We start from the raw sequence: 18,143 nt of genomic DNA, 5'->3' as shown, positions 1-18,143 counted from the left end.
AACAGAAAGGGTGAAGCTTAAGAACAAAAACATATACTACCCAGAAGAAAAACAAACCAACCAACCAATCAAAACAAACAAACCAAACAAACAACCAAAAATCTATCAGCATAGTTTTAACTCTTTGTAGGTCTGGAAACTGCCTGTGTTGTCTTCTTTCCTAAAAAAGAAAAAAAACAACAAACAAACCAAACAAACAACCAAAACAAGCCCAAACAAAACCCAAGAACTTGGGAGTAGTCGCTCCCAGAAGTTACATTTGAGTAATATATATTCCAGAGTAGCTGCTGTTCCAGCCTGCCATACTGAGATTGGTGGCTTAGTGCTTCTAGGATGATCAATTTAACCAATCTTATTGGCATATTACAAGTGAAAGGTGTTTGCTGTATGCCTTCTCCACAGTTCATCCTTGACAATAATCAGTTATTCTTGCCATGGGAGCACTCTGAGTCCTCTCCCAGACTGAGCCCCCTCCTCTTTGCATTTAGATATCAGAAAGGAGCTAGAAGCATCAGGAAAAAAAAAAAAAAAAAAAAAGAGCTGGCACTACAGTATAATCCCAAGAGTTTTAATGGCCTTTAATCATAAGTTTTGTTCCTACAGTAAGACATCTGTTGCAGAGAACTGTGCAACAGTGTGTGCAGAAAGTGACTTGCTAGGACAGAGCTTTATTTACAGGGCCTGTGATCCTCTTTTGGAGATCTACACCTCCTATAGCAACTGAAATCCGAGAGAGCAGCCCCCAGGCACAATGAATAATGCATGTTTTCCACCTCTGCTCAAGGATACCTTCCTTCTGCTAGCTCAGCAGACTTCTAATTACTATTTTCAAGAAATCAGCCCAGGTTTCATTCAAGCAGTGCTCTGGGAAGCAGCTGATGAACAGAACACTCAGCAGGTGCAGCTTTTCTGCCGTCCTGCTGGACACTTACACTGCTGAAGCATCCTGAGGTCCTGAGCTCGGGACCCCAGCTCTAAGTTTTGTCTAAGCCTTGGCAGGCACTGCCTGGGTATCACAGAGCCAAGAGGCTGCGCGACAGCCTACAGGGGACTGCTACTGTGACTGGTTCCTGAAATACAATAAACATCTCCGGTATCCCCTCCCTTCTTTCTTCAGAAACAGGCTGCATCAAAGCTGTTCATTTGAGAGCTCTGCCACCACTGCAACCCAGCATGCCTGAGGACTGGGAGTTTTCTATTAAGACTATGGAATTAGTCCTTTATCAACGCTGAAAAGCACAATCATCTCACCACAGACATGGCCAACTGCCAAAACACATTGTCACATCAATAGAGTGAACCAGGAACGCAGATCTATTAAGTAAACACAGTTAACAAGTTTGCACATCCTAATCCTCCTGATTGCACGAGGATCGCTCAGCAGGGAGGGCACGGCAATTGATTACGACACTGTAAGCAAGTGGAAGCAGCAGCAGACAGAAGAAATGGAGGAGGAAAGTTTCCACTACACCTGCCAGCGCGGAGGACAAGCGGACAGGCCTGTACGTGCTGCCGCGACAGCCTCAGTGCCAGGTTTCAGGACAAGCGAAGGGCAGAGAGGCATTTGGCTTCTTGGGCGGCGTCCTCACGCTGCCATAACCATTCCCAAGGAGCACGAGATGTCAGTCTGCGGGTCTGTGGCCACATCTCGAAAGGAAACCCCAGGGTCTCCCCTTAGCCAGGCAAGCTCCTGCTCAGGTACCAGAAGGGATGGCAATAACTCACTCACAGGAGCTCAGTGAGTCTGTGCACGCTCCCCATGGTGCTAAATCAGGAGCTCCTCCTCTGAGGCCTCACAGCTACCGATCAAGAACAGTCAGAAAGGCATCCCAGGAGCTACGCCCCTGGATGCAGAGGTCAGTGGGAAACCATAAGCCACAAGCTCCTTCTCTTCCAGAATCCCATGCCTGCCCTCTGAAAATCAGTAAGTACATAAAGAAGGATGGTACACCCGAGAACCAAGTGTGTCTTGTTCTAAGCCTGCCCTTGCTGTACAGCGTTAAATGTCATCCCTGTTCCTCAAACCTTTAGGTGCTACCTAGGACTTCAATGAAATACAATTCCCATCGCAACATTCTGAGCTGGGTCAGATCCCCTCATTCCCACACCCCCCGGCCCCAAAATATGCCATTCCATTGTATCTTACCCTCCTGCCTCTCCAACAAAACCAAACCAGAAAAACCCTACCAGCATATCCTTCATAAAGCTCGCTCCTGTCCCCGCACGGAGATGTGCAGAGGATAAACTATCCCAGCTGCAGCACAAACAGTGAATTCTGATGTCCACAAATTTATCAGCGAATCGCAATATGTGACAGCAACCTTGGCACCTGCACAGCATCGCAGCCTGGCGAGGGGAATAAATCACAAAGCACAAGAGCAGCTGTAGCTGAGGGACGAAGTGGGTAGAAGAGGGACCCAGTCCCCAGGACCTAGAGCACGCTCGTCCCGCTGGGCTGTGACAGCAGTTCGGCTGGAGGGAGCACTGCTTCCCCTTCAGGCTGCCAAATAAATCCACACCTGGGGCTCGATCAGAGAGCAGGAGGGGAATCTTTGAAAATGATGAATGAAGACTACAGTGCAACTGATGATGGGAACTAATTTATTCACACTGCTCAGAAACAGTCATTTTGCTAAAGAAACATGTTTATCTATTCTATTCTCATATTACCTCGGTGCAAATCACCGACAGTGAGTCATCTGTGGACAAACAATGAGTTGACAGTCTCAAACACCAAAGTAATTTTATAACTGAAAATAATGATGTTTTGTTCATCTGAGTTTCATGCTGATCAATGTTTCTATTTGTAAGATGTGAAAACGCCTCCAAACCAGGCATCTGTTAGCAGTTGAGCGTACTGAGAACCTGACATAGAACAGTCACAAACTTCCTCACCTACAGCCAGGTTTCCTGTCACTTGTATAAGAAAACCCGGCTTAGGGTTTCCTCTAACTTTAATCTCAGTCATCCAAGACACACACACCCCAGCACAAAATGCTGCCTGCATACTAACGGGCTGTCCTCTGAGACATGAGCTTCTTGAGGGACTACTTCAAAATGTATGGTAGAGAGGAAAAACATCACACACTCTTCCTCCTGCAGGGGAGCTCAGTGCCGGAAAAAGCTGTGAACTTCTCTTCCAGCAAGCTCTGTTCGCCAATCCCTGGTTTCACCAAGCTATTGCCTGCCACAACACTGACACCATTAACGTTGATCCCAATAGAGCATTTGGCCATTTTAGTCGTCAAAGCAGTGAAAAGAGTTACTTTAATAGTTATAGTTTTATGCCACAGAGTTTCAGAAAGGCACAGTTCTTCAGCAAACTCTGAGAACCTTTTCAGTTCCACATGATGACAGCTTTCTATAGATTTACTGAAACAAATGTGTTTAATTCATAAGCACAAAAAGAAAAAGAACACAAAGTAGTTAACAAGCATATAACCTAGTTATTACTTGGTCTATGGCACCCTCGGCTCTGCAGAAGCAGGTGAGATACCTCTCGCAGAGCCATCGGCATTCAGCATCCAGCATCCTCCACAACCTCACTGGTGCCACAGAAGGGACCTGGCACTCCCCAGTGCCACACTTCTTTCAAGCTGGCAGGTGAGGCGCTTCACTTCACGCAAGGTAACATCCTCAGAACATACCAAACCACCCAGAGGCTTTAAACCTCCCAAAGCCGCCATGTGCATAGGCTAATGTATTGCCAGTGCCTGAACGCTGTGATAGATTTAAGCTATGACTGGAATTAAACCTGTGGAAGTTCTTCACAGGAGGACGCTGATGCCTTCAATATCCACCCAGGACAGTATGCCATTCTGGGCTAACTCCTCACTTGCTATTCTAGAGTTTATACTTGTTTTATGGGTGCTTGGAGAGACGGAAAGATAACAAGAGTCCCAAAGAAGCACTAATAATGACCTTAAAGGGTGCTGTGGTAGTCCCCCTGAACGAAAGGTGATGCAGTTCACCGCTGTTTCTCCGCTTGGCTGCACCGACCACAACCCTATGGTTCCGCTAAAGCGGTAACACAAGGTAACCACAGAGCACCACGACCCGTCAGCCAAAGACCCCGACCCACAGCCAAGGGACGTCCGCACGCTCCGCCACGCCACGCCCACCCCTCTTTGAGCACAAGCCGCTTCCCGCTCAGGGCTTAGCGGCCGCGTACGAACTTACGGCCAAAGGGCGGGCGGGCGCGGAGCTGCTGCGTCCTGCGAGCGCTCATTGCGGAGCCAGGCCAGCGGGTCGGCCAGCGCCCGCGCACCCAGCACCCGCTGGGCCAGCTCGCCCTCGGTCCCGGCGCCACCCGGCGAGCGCTCGCTCGGAGGTGCGCCCTGAGCGCGAGGGGGGCGATCCTGCCGTTACCAGGGCCGGCAGGGCAATGTCACCACCAGCCTGACCCACCCAAGCGTGGGAAGATATTCACGCCTTAAAAACCCAATGGCCAAAGTCTGCGCCTGCGCGGTGCCGTGTCAGCCCTCCCGGGTGCGGGGGGCACGCCGGGAGCCCAGCCGTGACCCGCCACGCGCTGCCGCAACGCCACCAAAGCAGCCCAACCTGAATGCAAGGGACCCTGCGTCGTACGCGTTGCTTCTGCATCCTTTAACCGCCTCCGCCGGACGGAGAAACGGCAGCACCACCAACCGAAAAAGCTTAACAGAAATTTGGCAGTTGCCATTACATCCGGCTAACGAAAAGGGCCTGCAAAATGCCCTCAAACAGAATTCCAGCACCAACTCAGTACTTCAGTAGGAGATGTGTTTATCTCCCCCTACACGCACATTTACATAAGCTTTAAAAATTAAACCTGATTCTTTCCTTTTAGGGCTGTTCCAAAAACCCCCTTCAAATAAGCTAGCTCTCGTAAATTATTAAATGAGGACATATCCATTACCTTCTGTGTCTCAGAAAGCAGATGGAGTAACACCCGGTTTCCTTTACCTAACCATATGTATCAAAGCTTATGTAGAGTTTTGTGTAACCGAAACCTCCAAAATAAAAAATACAGCATTTGGAACTGTAGCCTACCTGCTCCAACATAGGAGGCCCTTCCCTGAGAGCATGTACAAATAACTGACTTTTTCTTAAAGCAGTCTCAATTCCTCATACAACAGCTCTGTCTATTTCCAGTAACTTTCCCTAGTTAAAAAAAATTTATTAACTAAAATCATCCATGCTAAACACAAACAAACAAAAAATAATCAGTATATATCAACCCCTAACACTGCCCTTAATTTATTTTAACATGTTTCACAGTGGGCAAAATGGTATTTCAAAGTATGATCCGTGACTTCTGGTGGCTTTATTTTAGACTAGTTTGTTTTTAAATTATAGATAATCTTGTTAGAAAATGTCTTCTGAACTACCCAATTTTGACAAGCCAGCTCTTTGCTAAATGTATTTTGTAAGTTTTTTCTTCAAAAGCACATAACCCAACATCATCAAGGATGAGGAAAATACAAAAACAAACTTCACCTACTGTGATTTCTCCTTCTCTCTACAGCATTTACTTTACATCCACTTGGAGGCTTAAACTAATTACCACTTTGCATCCTGCACTGACTTATATTGAACAAAACCAGACATTATAAACTACAAGTTACCGAAGAAAGTTATTCAAGATGTCTTCCTTTTTTTGTATCATCCTCCTACGATTCTTGAAAAGACACATCTTTCTCATCCAGTGCTGATGTGTAAGATTCTGATCAACATTTGCATATGTGTTATACTATTTATAAGTGCCACTAGGAAAAAAAAACAAACAAACCAACCAGAAATTCTTTCCATAGAAAGCTATGCCACAGCAAAGTGACCAATAAATGAAGAGGTCAAGAATGTTTTTTTAAAAGGCAAATATATTTGTAATAATTTAAGATAACACACTGCAGTTTGTCCACATCACAGGAGCAGTAGCTCACATTCAATAGGAGCAGTATCTCGCATTCAATCCACCTGTTTTCACGGAGAAATGCACTTTCAAGTCAATAAACAAATACCAAGTTTTCCTCTTAAATATCCAGGACTATATATACACACACATTTTTTTCATACTACTAATACCTACATCAATATTGTATGTAATTTACCAATCATAATGGTAAAAGTTCCCTGATTTTTCTATAAGCACTTCCAGAAATCAGCTCTTCCTACAGTAATTCCAAACTCAGACATCCTTACCTTTTTCTGGACTTAAATTTTTATATACTTCAATGTCTGCCATTAAATTTGTAACTCATGCATTGTTGGCAAGTAGAATGGAAATCCTCACTGCAGGAAAGCCTCAATTTAGTCTTCACGTCTCCAGAGCTAACACGTTTGGAAAGCAATCCTTCAAAGTACGGGAGAGCGCTGCCAGCACTGCTCTTTAGGAGGAACGGGGAAATCTTCGTGATCCGTAGCACAAAGGCAGGAAAGCCCAAATCCAGAGACAATACCCGACAACTTTCTTCAAAGCCGAAAAGCACAGCCCGAGAGAGAAGCTGGAAGCATCTGCTCTGTGCTGCTCCTGCTGCTGCTGCGGGAACGCAGGGGCAGCGACTACTTTTGGTACGAGACATGCATGCACAGCACAGCGATCACGGCGCCCCAGGCATTACGTGTGCGTAGTGCCTGGGCAGGGGAGCTCTCCAGGCGCTCGCGAGGAAACCCTGCTGGCACCTAGGGAGGCCGGTCAGGAACAGATTACCACGCTCCAGATAAAGAATGGGAGAGGCTGAACGCAGGCTGAACGCAGAAGAGAAAATCCACCCTCACTCCGGAGTAACTCCCAACGCGTGCAGCCATGGGATACGGTGAGGCAGGAGGAGAGAACCCCTGTGGATCGCGCTCCTTTTCGCCAGGTTTTGTGCCCCCTCCTCCCGTCTCTGTTTCTAACGTGAAGGGGAACAGCCATTCTGCAGAATCAGGCCAGTTCGAGCACGAAGCACACAAATGGTTTAGTCTGCGCATCACTGAGCATTTGATTTCGTAAGAACAAGAAGTCTCCTGCGAGATGCTGAGCACCAACTCTCCCAGTAGCTATGAAAAATTACCATGCTACTGGCTAAATACTGCGCTTGTTCAAGCCAGCTCGACACTACTGAAATCAGGAGCTTTACAGTCAGTGTGGAACAATGGGCAGAAACATTCAGACTTGCATAAATTGCACTTACTTATGACAGAGCCCAAGGGACAGAGTGCTGGAAAGCACGGCAAGAATAAAGTAGGCTCCATATATAATTCTTCGCATCTTTGATTCATTGCGTTTTCTAATTGTTTCACTATTCAGCTGGCTTTTGCAGTGGCATTTACATCAGCACACCAAAGGAATCCCCAACTATATTCTCAAAGATTGTGACAGCAATGGAAGAGGGCAGAATTTGTCTAGCGCGTGCTAGGGTAAAGTTACACGATAGACAGTGTGACTGAGAGGTGAAAAAAAAAAAAAACCAAACCAACCCACCAACCAAAAAAACCCACCCCCCTAGTTCTACATGCTTGGAAAACTTGAGTGAGACGGGAGACAAGATGCAAGTGGAGTTGACACATGTTTTTACTTACTGAGAAATCATTATTTCTTAGCTGTCACTAATGCAGTCACCACGTCATGATAGATCGCAGCACACTGCAAGACACACGTTGACTGTATCTAGCAACTCACAAAATGAAACAACCCCCCCAACCCATGGTAGGATCCTTCTTGGTTGCACTCAAACTTGGTGCTTCTAATCACACTTTCAGCGGAGGATGGCAGGGCGTGGCAGAAGTCACGCTCTGCAGAGGGGACTGTCGCTCCTTCTCAGTTGTAACACGGGCAATGGAGCAGCTACATCATTACCCGCCACTGGTTCACACCTCGGTTCACAAGATTAAGGGATGAAGCCATCACCCCGAAGCCTCTACATAGTCATCAATACACTTACCAAATGAATTGATGTGTTACAGTTGCCATTCAACACCACCACAGTTTTCAACTATAGTTTTTCAACACTATAGTATTCAAACGCTCTATAGTTTAATTATTGATCTATCAGATTTCACTAGGTAATGTATTAAGTGCAAGGTACTGCACCCTCCTATCCTTCTATTAATTACGAGAGCAGCTATACACAAGCACCTTTAACACCAAGGCTGCTCTGTAGGAAACCTTGCCCAATCATTAATACATTCCTTATTGTCTTCAAAATGAAATTCATTTTAAAAACCCAAGTGCTTAAATGCTGTATGACTTCAGAAATTAAAACATGCTATATGGGTCAGCAAGAACATTACAGCAAACAAATGAAAACTGCTAAGCAATTCAGAAGACACGTGCCAAATGGTATGAAAATACTTGTAGGTTTATTCAACTTGCAAAAAAAAAGAAATCACCATGACAACTCCTCACTGACAAGCCAGGTTCTTCATCCAATCCCTAGCCCTGTCAGTCAGAGTCAAATCTGAAACCAGTGTGTCCCTGAAGACACACTACGTTAGAGTTTGACTGTCTGCCTTTTGACTTGTCCCTTTGCAACTACTTCACTTTATACCATCTGACACTCCACCTACATCCCATTTAAGCAGTGGCTGAGTGACCCTCACATCTTCCCAGTTTGCTTCGCTTTCACACACATCCCCTGTTCTCGGGGGGATCACAACGCTCCTGCTGGGAGTGCTCTGCAGAGCCGCAGCGTGCGAAGTTCTATCAAAGTATCAAAGTCGATGGTGACAAGCAAGCTTTCCAAACATGAAATTGTAATTCTGTTGCCTGTATTGGATTAAGATCAGCGATCACCAGAAGACAACAGCACCTATTTTCACGGCCACTACTGTTTCGCAGGTATTAGACAATCCCAAGATAAAGTTTGGCAGGAAGAGTAACAGACTCACTTGTATGCCTGTGTTTCCTACTTACATTTTCTGCCCCATAAACCCTTCCTTGGGAGACCTTTGACAATGCCTTGCATGCTTAGAAGTCCGGGTTTTTTCAACTTTTTAAGCTGGTTTCAAGAAACACGCAAACCATCCTCCAAGCCTCATCTCACCTTGGACAATCTCAGCTACAAAAGCACTAGAATTTATTAAAAGGCTGTTCATTCACTCAAAATACATCTCCCCAGGCTAATATCATTTTCCAGTCTTCTTAGTTTACTATAAAGAAAAAAAAAGTTCTGTCATTAAAGCACTGGCATTAAGAGATAAGACAGCAAGTACCTCCAGGTACGAAGCAGACAGTGTCAAAGCACTATCCTTGTCATATCATTAAAAAAGGGGATTTAAAGCTTTCTTGTAATACCTGCAAACTGTAATCCTTCTCCTCTACACACACAGTTATCGATATGTTTTCATTTAAAACACACTGCAGTTCAGCTCACAGCTCCTGGCTGAGGTGGGGGAAATGTGGCCTCTTTTGTACCAAAAGCAATGCCAGAGGGATGAAACGGTGCTGCCTTGTCTTGGGGTAGAGTTGCCAAACCAACGCCAATATTTTTAGCTCCCTGGAAGAAAAGACATTACACCTCCCACCAAGGCACTCCGTGCGAAGGAACAGCCCGCGGGACAACCAGCAGACATTCCCACAGCAAAGCAGACAACCAACAGGACAGGCTGACAGCTGCGGGCACCGCTGTGCTCAGGCCTCTCCTCCCCAGGCAGCTCAAGTCTGTTGGGGGAAAGCCAGACAAAAACTCCCGTGAAAAGCACGGAAGATACCTGCATGCCATGGAAAGCTGAGCCAGTAATTCCAGGGAACAAAGCCTGCCTCGCGCTCGCTGCTGGAGGCTGGAGGGGATGCGCAGAGGCCGCGCAGGGCTGCACCCGCACCAGCTCACGCAGACGTCCCCTTCGAGAGCCAACGGCCCCGCCGGGCTGAGTGGCCGTGGTCTAAGGTATCCGCCGGAGAACCGGCCGCGGTGCAGCCCTGCCCGCACCCCGAGGCCCGGGAGGCTGTCTTCCCTCCCCACAGCCTCACAGCACCCGGACCCGCCCGTGGCGCCGGGCAGCTGCCGCATCCCCAGTCACAATTAAAGAAAGTTTATTACTAAAAGTGTCAGCCTTTGCCGAGTTGCCAAAAGTGGAAGCCAAATTTTTGAACGCTAAAGGCCATACCTCACAAGGCTTAGGTTACTGGACACAGCGGTGCAAGTTCTACTGCAAAATAGTCATTGTCCAATAAATGAGAATATGATTTAACTAATAGTTTTGAAATTACAGCATCAGAAGAATAATAATTTTCTGGCTCATCAGTTTTTCTTTTTTCACTGTCAAAATAGCTGGAAATTGGTACAAAGACTATTGCAGCTCAAGAGCAAGAAAAGCTCATTAGAGAACTTCTACCTCTTCCAGTAAATAGATAATGAAATAAGAAGATAACAACGTCTTCATATTCATCATCCAAATTTAATCTTAGACCTAAGCTGTAATACAACCTCCTCATGAAAAGTCAGCTAGCAATGAATAAAACCTCATATCAGCTGCACAAAAAAAAGTTGTCCTTATCGGATTAAAGCTTTTATCAACTCATTGTCATTAATGAAGACACTGTTCTTTGGAAAGCTGACAAATAGGCCAAGATGGAAGGGGAACCCACCCGCCTGATACACCGGCTCAAGGCAGATCCCACACATGAAACTCCCCCTTTCAAAAAAGGATGCATCGAGCGATAGATACGGGGTTCTCAAAGGCAGTTACACATTCAGCGAAGCACCGAGAGGCAGTTTCTTCAGGCATTTTAGGCACTTTTTTAATCTATGTGAACTTTAATAAATAAATTCTTTAACACCCTTCTTGCATATACATTTGCAGTTATGTCTGGCTGTCTCAAGGAACGAATTGCAGATATTTCACTACATAAACCAGCATATAAACCAAAATCATTATTAATTTGTCCTTCTTTCCCAAGCACCATTATAAAACTTAAACTGAAGCTGACTATTAAGATATAAGCCTGAATTCTGCAGTCTACATCTGGCATCTTTAGCACTGTAGCCTCAAGCGCAGGGCTTGCACGAGGCTTCAGCAGAGCTAATTATAAAGCATTGCCCATCAGCAAACATCAAGCCTGACGTATACGTGCAACTCGGCAAAGATTTAACATTGTTCCCCCAAAACTCTTGTGCTCTAATAACCAAAATAGATCATTTCACTGTATAAAAAGTAAAACATAACGCATTTTATGTTCCCATTCTTTGGGCACAAAAGTTCAAGATCACTGAAGCAAAAAAAAATCTGACAAGAACTTGCACAAAAGCTCAGCTTCTCAGACTGAAATTAATGGAAAAACACTGCAGTAGCACCTGCCATAAGCAATCTCTCGTGAAGCTGTCCAAAACTGGTTGTGTAACAGCAGCGGGAGTTCATCTAATAAAGGTGGTGCACCACTGCATCCATTACATTTGGGAAATCTTGGAGATGATCTTGCAAAACAAGTAATTTCCTTGGACTAAGTCTCTCTCTCCCCCCTCAACTTGGTTGGTTATCACCTACATAAGCAGGTGATTTGGAAGAACCTTTTGAAGGGTGAGCTGGATATTCCTGAAACCAGAGACTAAGAGCACACGCAGGAATCCAGATCAGCAGTCAGCAATTTCCCCTGCAAGTTTGCTGGTGGCTGGGTCAGACAGCTCACTGCACGTCGTCAGATGGCAAAATAATCACTGAAAAATACCGTTTGCTTTGCGCTAGCATGAGACAAGCGCTTGAGTGGCCTGTCCCAAAGTGCCATTTGAAGTAAGCGGAGGTGCCGATATCCAGGGCAGCGCTGTACCGAAGCCGCGCTGCAGAGGCTCAGGACCTCAATGTTGAAGTCCAGAACGAAGTTCCCATTCTTGCCGCTTCCCCTTTCCCAGGGGCAGAAGAAAGTGGTGTCACCACAATGTTCTTCACCCGTTTCCTCAGCAAGACGTTAGGAGGCAGACAGTCAAAGCTACCAAAATGCCAGACACGACTGAAGCGCCCAGCTACCCTACAGGCTTGGCCCTCAGCTCAGAACATCCAGCCAATGGTCTTTCAAAGGGGACGGAACGGAGCAACCAAACCCCCTCCATCCGTTACAGTCCGAATGTGGCAAGGTTGCATGAAACCACTGTTTCCCTTCGAGCAGAAGGTTTACACCAACCAATATAAATTTTGGAGTTAATTCCCACAGATGGTCACAAGCATCAGTGAATTCCAAAAAAAACTTTGGAAAAAAACACCCTTATCAGATATAAAGCTAATAAATGTAATTATCTAGATGTAGCTTCTGGCTGGGGAAATACTTAGGCTGCTGACTGGCAGGCACCAGGAGGGTGTGCCACCAGAAGGGTCATTACGTACACACCAAGGTTTTTTCCCCCTCTATACTTTTAGCCCCAAACATCTGCCAGTGAAGTGGATGGATGTTTGGTCTGACAACACAGCCGTTCCTACATTGTGATTGCCAGTAAACAAACAAAATATGATCCACATTTACAGCTTGAAAACCCTGAGAAAATTAAAAAAAATCTTTTTTCCAAGCCTAGAGGCGTGATGTACTTTGTATTTTGGCACTGTTTGCAACAGGAAGGAAAAGAAAGTGGGTTCATCAAGTGCTCACGGCTATTCCAAACATTACAATTGCTTATCTGCTCTATTCGACAGAAACTGCTAAAATAGCTTAAACCCAGATCTGTCTTCAGTTTGTTATTCTCTGTGTGCACACAGTGTGCTGTATCGCGCTGTTACTGAAGAAAACTGACATTTTCGCTTCTAGGCAGATAAGACTCCCTGGAGTACAAGACACAGCAGCAACCTCCACTTCTGTAACCAAAAATTTCAGACACAAACAGATAAGAATTTTAATATCCTGCAAATGCAGCTATTAGCAGCTTTTCCTAATAAAATTATGAGAAATCCTTAGGCAATTTTGATGCATATAGTACTTCAGCATTACACATGCGAATGCTCAGTCATTACTCCAAGACAACCCACTGAAGCCCCGTGGAAAGGCACACAGTTGTGGATCAATACTTTTTCTTGCCTAACAACATGCAAGCGTCTCCAAGCATCATTATAATGTGGTGGGGAGCAGCCAGGCCCATCGGGTACAGCAGCATTTTCCAGAACGGAACGGAAACACTGCTGTGTGTATTTGCTGTTCACTGTACACAGGAATTGAGTCAGGACCGCTCATACAGCTGTCCAGCCTTACATTCACATTAGACAACATATTGCTACTATTGACATTTACAACTTCAGAGCAAGAGCACAGATAAGATGCTTTACAACAAGCCTTTTCTGCCCTGAGCCTTCCCTTCGCAACGCATTCATAGTCACGCCCCCTCTCAATCTTTGATTTTCCAAGGTAAACAAACCCGATTCATCTCATCTCCACTTCTTTAGTCCTCTTCTCTGCCTGTTCCCGAGCTCCCCTTGCTCAAATACTGCTGACCAGAACCACAGTAGGCTGCGCCTCACAGCTAACACCTCCATCTCACTCGGCGACACTCAGAATTGCCTGTGCCCTCAAGTAATGCATCACACAGTCAAGGTGCTGTCCTACTGCTGCTGCACCTCAGGTGCTTTGTGCTCCACCACCTCCTCGCTTGCAGCTGATGGTCTCCCACACTGGAGCAGAGGCATTCCCTGCTTGTCTCCCAAGTGAGGCTCTTTGACGTTCACGCAGAGGCACCACGCACTCCAACAGGTTACACCTGCAGTGCTGTGGTCTCATTTGGGTGTTTCTGCTCTAAGTTGCAGGAGGGGTTCTGTTTGGTTTGGGTTTTTAGGTTGTTTGGGGTTTTTTTTGGTTGGTTGGTTTTGGGGTTTTTTGTGTGTGTGTTTGTTTGGTTTACACAAAACAAGATGTTTAAGCTACTCCCAATAAACCCAGCACTTCAGCATTCTCATTTTTGCAGTCCACAAGAGTTTCTTGCACTTAAAACACCCCAGCTGGAAGTGAACAAAGGGAATACCACCTACTTAAGTTCTTAAAGCAATTCAGGTCCCTGAAGGGTATGAAGGAAACACCAGAGATGAACACAGCTGAACAGCAAAGTTCCTTTGTGCCTCTCTAGATGCTTGCCATCCCGAAGTCTCTACGGAGAAAGATGCTCCCATGCTTTGCAAGAACACCAACCGATGTGGTGGGATATTTTTATCTGGCTGGCTTGCACCTGAGGTGCAACAGTTCTTCCAGATTACAGGTTAATTACAGATTATAACCATGACACTGTAACGTGACCCTCCAGACAAGCCCGACGTAACCAAATTAGTCCATTGCTCTGAACAAAAGAGTGCAGTTTAGATACCGTGAGCAAGACTGAACTAACCTGACATCCTACCGATAGCGGTCAAGTCCCTATTGACACAGGTCTGGAAAGAGGTGGAGAGGCCAGAAGATAAAAATTAGAAACTAAGAGACATAATTAATTGCAATTCTGAAAATGCAATTTAAACAAAAGGTTTGTATTTCTAAGAGAAGAAGAACAGATAACCTGCATAAGCAACTGACTAATATGAAAGATAAGTAAGAACAGCTGCTTTCAGAACTGATGAGACAAAATCAGCCGTTTGCTAAACATGTCACAGCTTCTTTCTGTTTAATGATTACAGAATATTAGCATTCATAAACATAGAAAAATAAGCTAATCAGCGGCTCTGTGTGCTTGTTCCCTGAAGAGTCATGCTCTCAATGTCAGAATATGAAACTATAATAGTAATAGCTACAAAAAAAAAAATCATTAAAACACTGCGTAAATTAGAATTAATAGACACTAGAGCTGGACACATACAACCTAAACACTGAAATGTCAGAAAATCTCGAGGGGTTGGATCACAGTACCTTCCCTGCTAACAGATAGTAGCCTTCCCGCATAGAGTTCACATTAGATTTTCTTTCTTAATTTCCCAGTGGTGTAAAAAAGTTTTAAACAAGCACAATTTCTTTAACTCTGCTGGAAAAAATATGGTCTCAGGCAGAGGTAAGTCCCAGTTTAGTTGTTTGGCATTTGCTTAGTCACACAAAGTCCAAAGTTCACTGCTCAGTCCCACCTGGTCTCCCCGAGAGGCTACCATCACGAATGGGGGCAATCACCCACCCGGCTCACCCCTACCCGTCCCGCTGCCCTGGGTCAGGACCTACAGGATCAGAAGGCTCACGGACAAAAAGCAAATCCTTAAAAAGCTCCATCAACCATTTTATCTACATCAGCGCAGACCCTTAGGAAACCAACTTCTCTCCAGCATCAGGTGCAACGTGTCTGTTCCTGGGGACATGCACAGGTCTCCCTACGTCATGCCGTTGGGAACCGCCACCTCTGTCACTGTTCAGCAGGGACTTCGGCTCCCTCCATATACTCAGAGTGAAAGTAACTGTCACTGCAGTGTCTTGCTTAGGTTGAAGAGAGAAATGGGAAGCCCTGAAGGATTCTGTTAGGGAAAAATAATTAATCCTGCCTGGTCATGAATGAAAGACAAATAAATTAAGCCATAGAATCTTTCTGGTCTAGGATTCCTGCTAATTATGCCTTCTACTTTAAAGGCCTATCGCTTTGCAGACTCATCACTCCCTGTTCATGGATTACTGGTCTTTGTGCCAACAGATCATTATCCAGCCTTCGCACCATTAGCAGGATGAACATGTCGTGCTGCTCCATGATAAAATACCACAAGCCACAGAGTGTGGACCAGACTTTTCTTTCACTTGATCTGGAATAGCAAAACTGCAAATATGCATCCAAAATCTAGCTGCTCCAGTTATACGCTCATGCTAGGGAGTGGACTGTTGCGTGGAAGAGGTGTGATCAACGGGCATTTCCCAAAATGCTGCAGGAGTGCTCAGACTTAGTGAAGGGGGACCTGTGTAAAGACATCTGGGAGCCAACTCTCTCCTTCCACAATGTCCAAGAGAACTCAGAAGGAATGTGATCCCACCACAATCAGTGGGACTGCACGAGTGGCCTGCTAAATCCCAGGAATGAATCGCAGTTTCATCTGAGAAGCAGAACAGTTGTGTCCAGAGATAACAGGTTCACCAATGGCACATTTGTGAACCATTTTCCCTGTAATGCACGTCTTAAATGTAGTGCACCGATGAATTAATATGACAATGCCACTGTCAGACTGACTTACAGAAAAGTTACTAACATTCTTCTGATGTCCCAAATAGAGCTAACAGTGCCTGTGGGCAAGAAAAAAGCAGTACAGGCAAAACCAGTATTTTCTCTGAATAGGCTTTCGTTAAGAAGATGCACAACTTCATAAGTGATTAGTTCTCCCACTAAACCATTAGCTTCACTGATGGTGACATAACCACAGTGACAAAGGTGCAGACACAGTTTGGTTTAGTTGGTTGCATCGTGGTTCTGTGGGCTGTGAACTTCCCCAGCTTCCTGATAAAGACAGTGAAAATGGAGATGTCAGTTCTCTAGGGAAAAAATTACCTTTCAGCTTTGAAAAAGATGAGTATTTCTATCTTTAATTTACAGGCATTCCATGCTGTTGTTATTAATAGTGCCATAAATCTACCCTAAAGTGACAGTTTTTAAATCACTGACCTCAAAGGGAAAAAGGAATACAAATTTGGGCCTCTCGGAACCCGCATTAGGAAGTCCTTCCCCCAGCAGGACAGGTAGGGAGGGGTCCAGCTGTCTTATTCGACTAGACCTGCAGGATTCCATTCCGGCCACGGACAGCTCCTGAATCCTGGTGGTCCCTCACCCACTGCAAGAGCACGGGCTGGGCTCAGCACTGCTTCTTACCCCATGCCCAAGGTAAAGCTACCCAGCAAAGGGGGAGAAGCCTGCGTGGGAAATGCACGCGTTCTCTAGTTAAGTTGGTATATCAAGTTTTAAGTGTGAGGGAGGACCTGAAAAGGAAGTATTTGATATCAAAATGTCTTCAGAGTATTTCCCGACTTTGCTATTTGGAAGGATACTTCAACCACTGAATGAGCATAGCACATAATCTGTAATGGCAAGAGACCAAGATGCGAGGGGTTGATAGGGGACTAATTAGGGATCCCTATTAGGCATCTATTCTGCACAAACATCTGATCAATACTGGAAGGTCGAGCTCTTCCTGACTTTCAATTCGTCCTTGCTAGAAGCACCAAGGAGGCATACCTGCAGATGCTCCTGCAGCAGCTCTAGAAACGCCTCGGGAGGAAATGTTTAAGGGTAAGGCAGTGCCAGACCACGCGAACACGATTAATAATTCCACCCCAAAATACAACCCCCATCTGCACCCAGAGCAACTCCGCCCCTGCCTACACCCCAGCTGCTGCTCTGCGCTTCCCCAGGCTGCAACGCTGTGGCTGCAACCCCGGCGGGTCGCTGGGGAGGGGCTCTCCGTGCAGACCCCCTCCAGCCCGCCCGCAGCCGGGACCCGCGGCCGCGCACCGGCACCGCCGGCTGCGGGGATGGGGCGGGGGGGGGAGCGCGGCGGTCCCGCAGCGCCCCCGTGCGGCGCCGCCGGCAACCGGCCCGTGCCCCCCCCCCTCCACGGCGCTACCGGGACCCCCCGCAGCGGGTCACGGCCAGCCCGGCCTCCGCTCCCGCCTGCAGCCGCCGGACGGGGAAGGCACGGCCGCGGCGGGGCTGGGGCGGGAGCCACGGCCCACGGGCCCCGCGTTCCCGGGCAGACAGACGGGCGTCGCTCCGGAGCGTCCGCGCCGGTAGGAAACGCAAGGCGGCGAAAAGAGAAGGGAACTTGTAACTTACCGTGAAATGCACCGTTGTCCGCCAAGAAGTGCCTGCAGTACTGCAGACAGCCTCTCTTATCCAGACTCCAGTAACTCATCGTAAGGTGACTTGCTGCTCAGCATCCAAGGCAGCGACCCTGCAAAGTGAGACAGAGCGGGGATAATTATGAGTTCACTTACAAGAAATGCACAACTGCTGCGAGCACCGTAAGCCTATCTGTTCACGCCCTTTAGCCAAAATAGTCCATTAGCTTCACGCAAAGCATCGCAACAACCGTGGTCCTTCACTCTCGGACATCCCCAAGGACACACAGGCAGAGGTGCAGGTGGATCACCCGGACCGAACTGGAGGCCCACGGTCAGCGATGCTTACAGCCAGTGAGTTTGAGGCTGCTGAAGTGAGCCCACCCTACCCGGCAGTCCCTGCACCCACGACAGGCCCCTGTTGCTGCAGTCAACCCCCACAGCCCCTGCAGGCTACTGCAGGGCCATGGAGAGATGATCAATTTAATCTATTCAATGA

The 18,143-nt window shown here is 46.6% G+C and overlaps 1 protein-coding gene across 4 annotated transcripts in view; it reads right to left on the bottom strand.

The window, feature by feature from the left end:
• Positions 1-17,718, bottom strand: part of PLCH1 (phospholipase C eta 1) — a 67,627-nt gene extending 49,909 nt beyond the window's left edge. For all 4 annotated transcript variants that reach the window (XM_086467760.1, XM_086467758.1, XM_086467762.1 and 1 more), the window contains exon 1: positions 17,640-17,718. In XM_086467760.1, the coding sequence (XP_086323886.1) occupies positions 17,640-17,718 (79 nt within the window). The remainder of the gene's footprint in view (positions 1-17,639) is intronic.
• Positions 17,719-18,143: the final 425 nt, after the last annotated feature.

This window comes from Leptosomus discolor, chromosome 7, assembly GCF_034619465.1.
Source record: "Leptosomus discolor isolate bLepDis1 chromosome 7, bLepDis1.hap2, whole genome shotgun sequence".
Lineage (NCBI taxonomy): Eukaryota > Metazoa > Chordata > Aves > Leptosomiformes > Leptosomidae > Leptosomus > Leptosomus discolor.
Note: the sequence above shows the minus strand (reverse complement) of the source record. Positions and strands in the feature narration are given on the sequence as shown.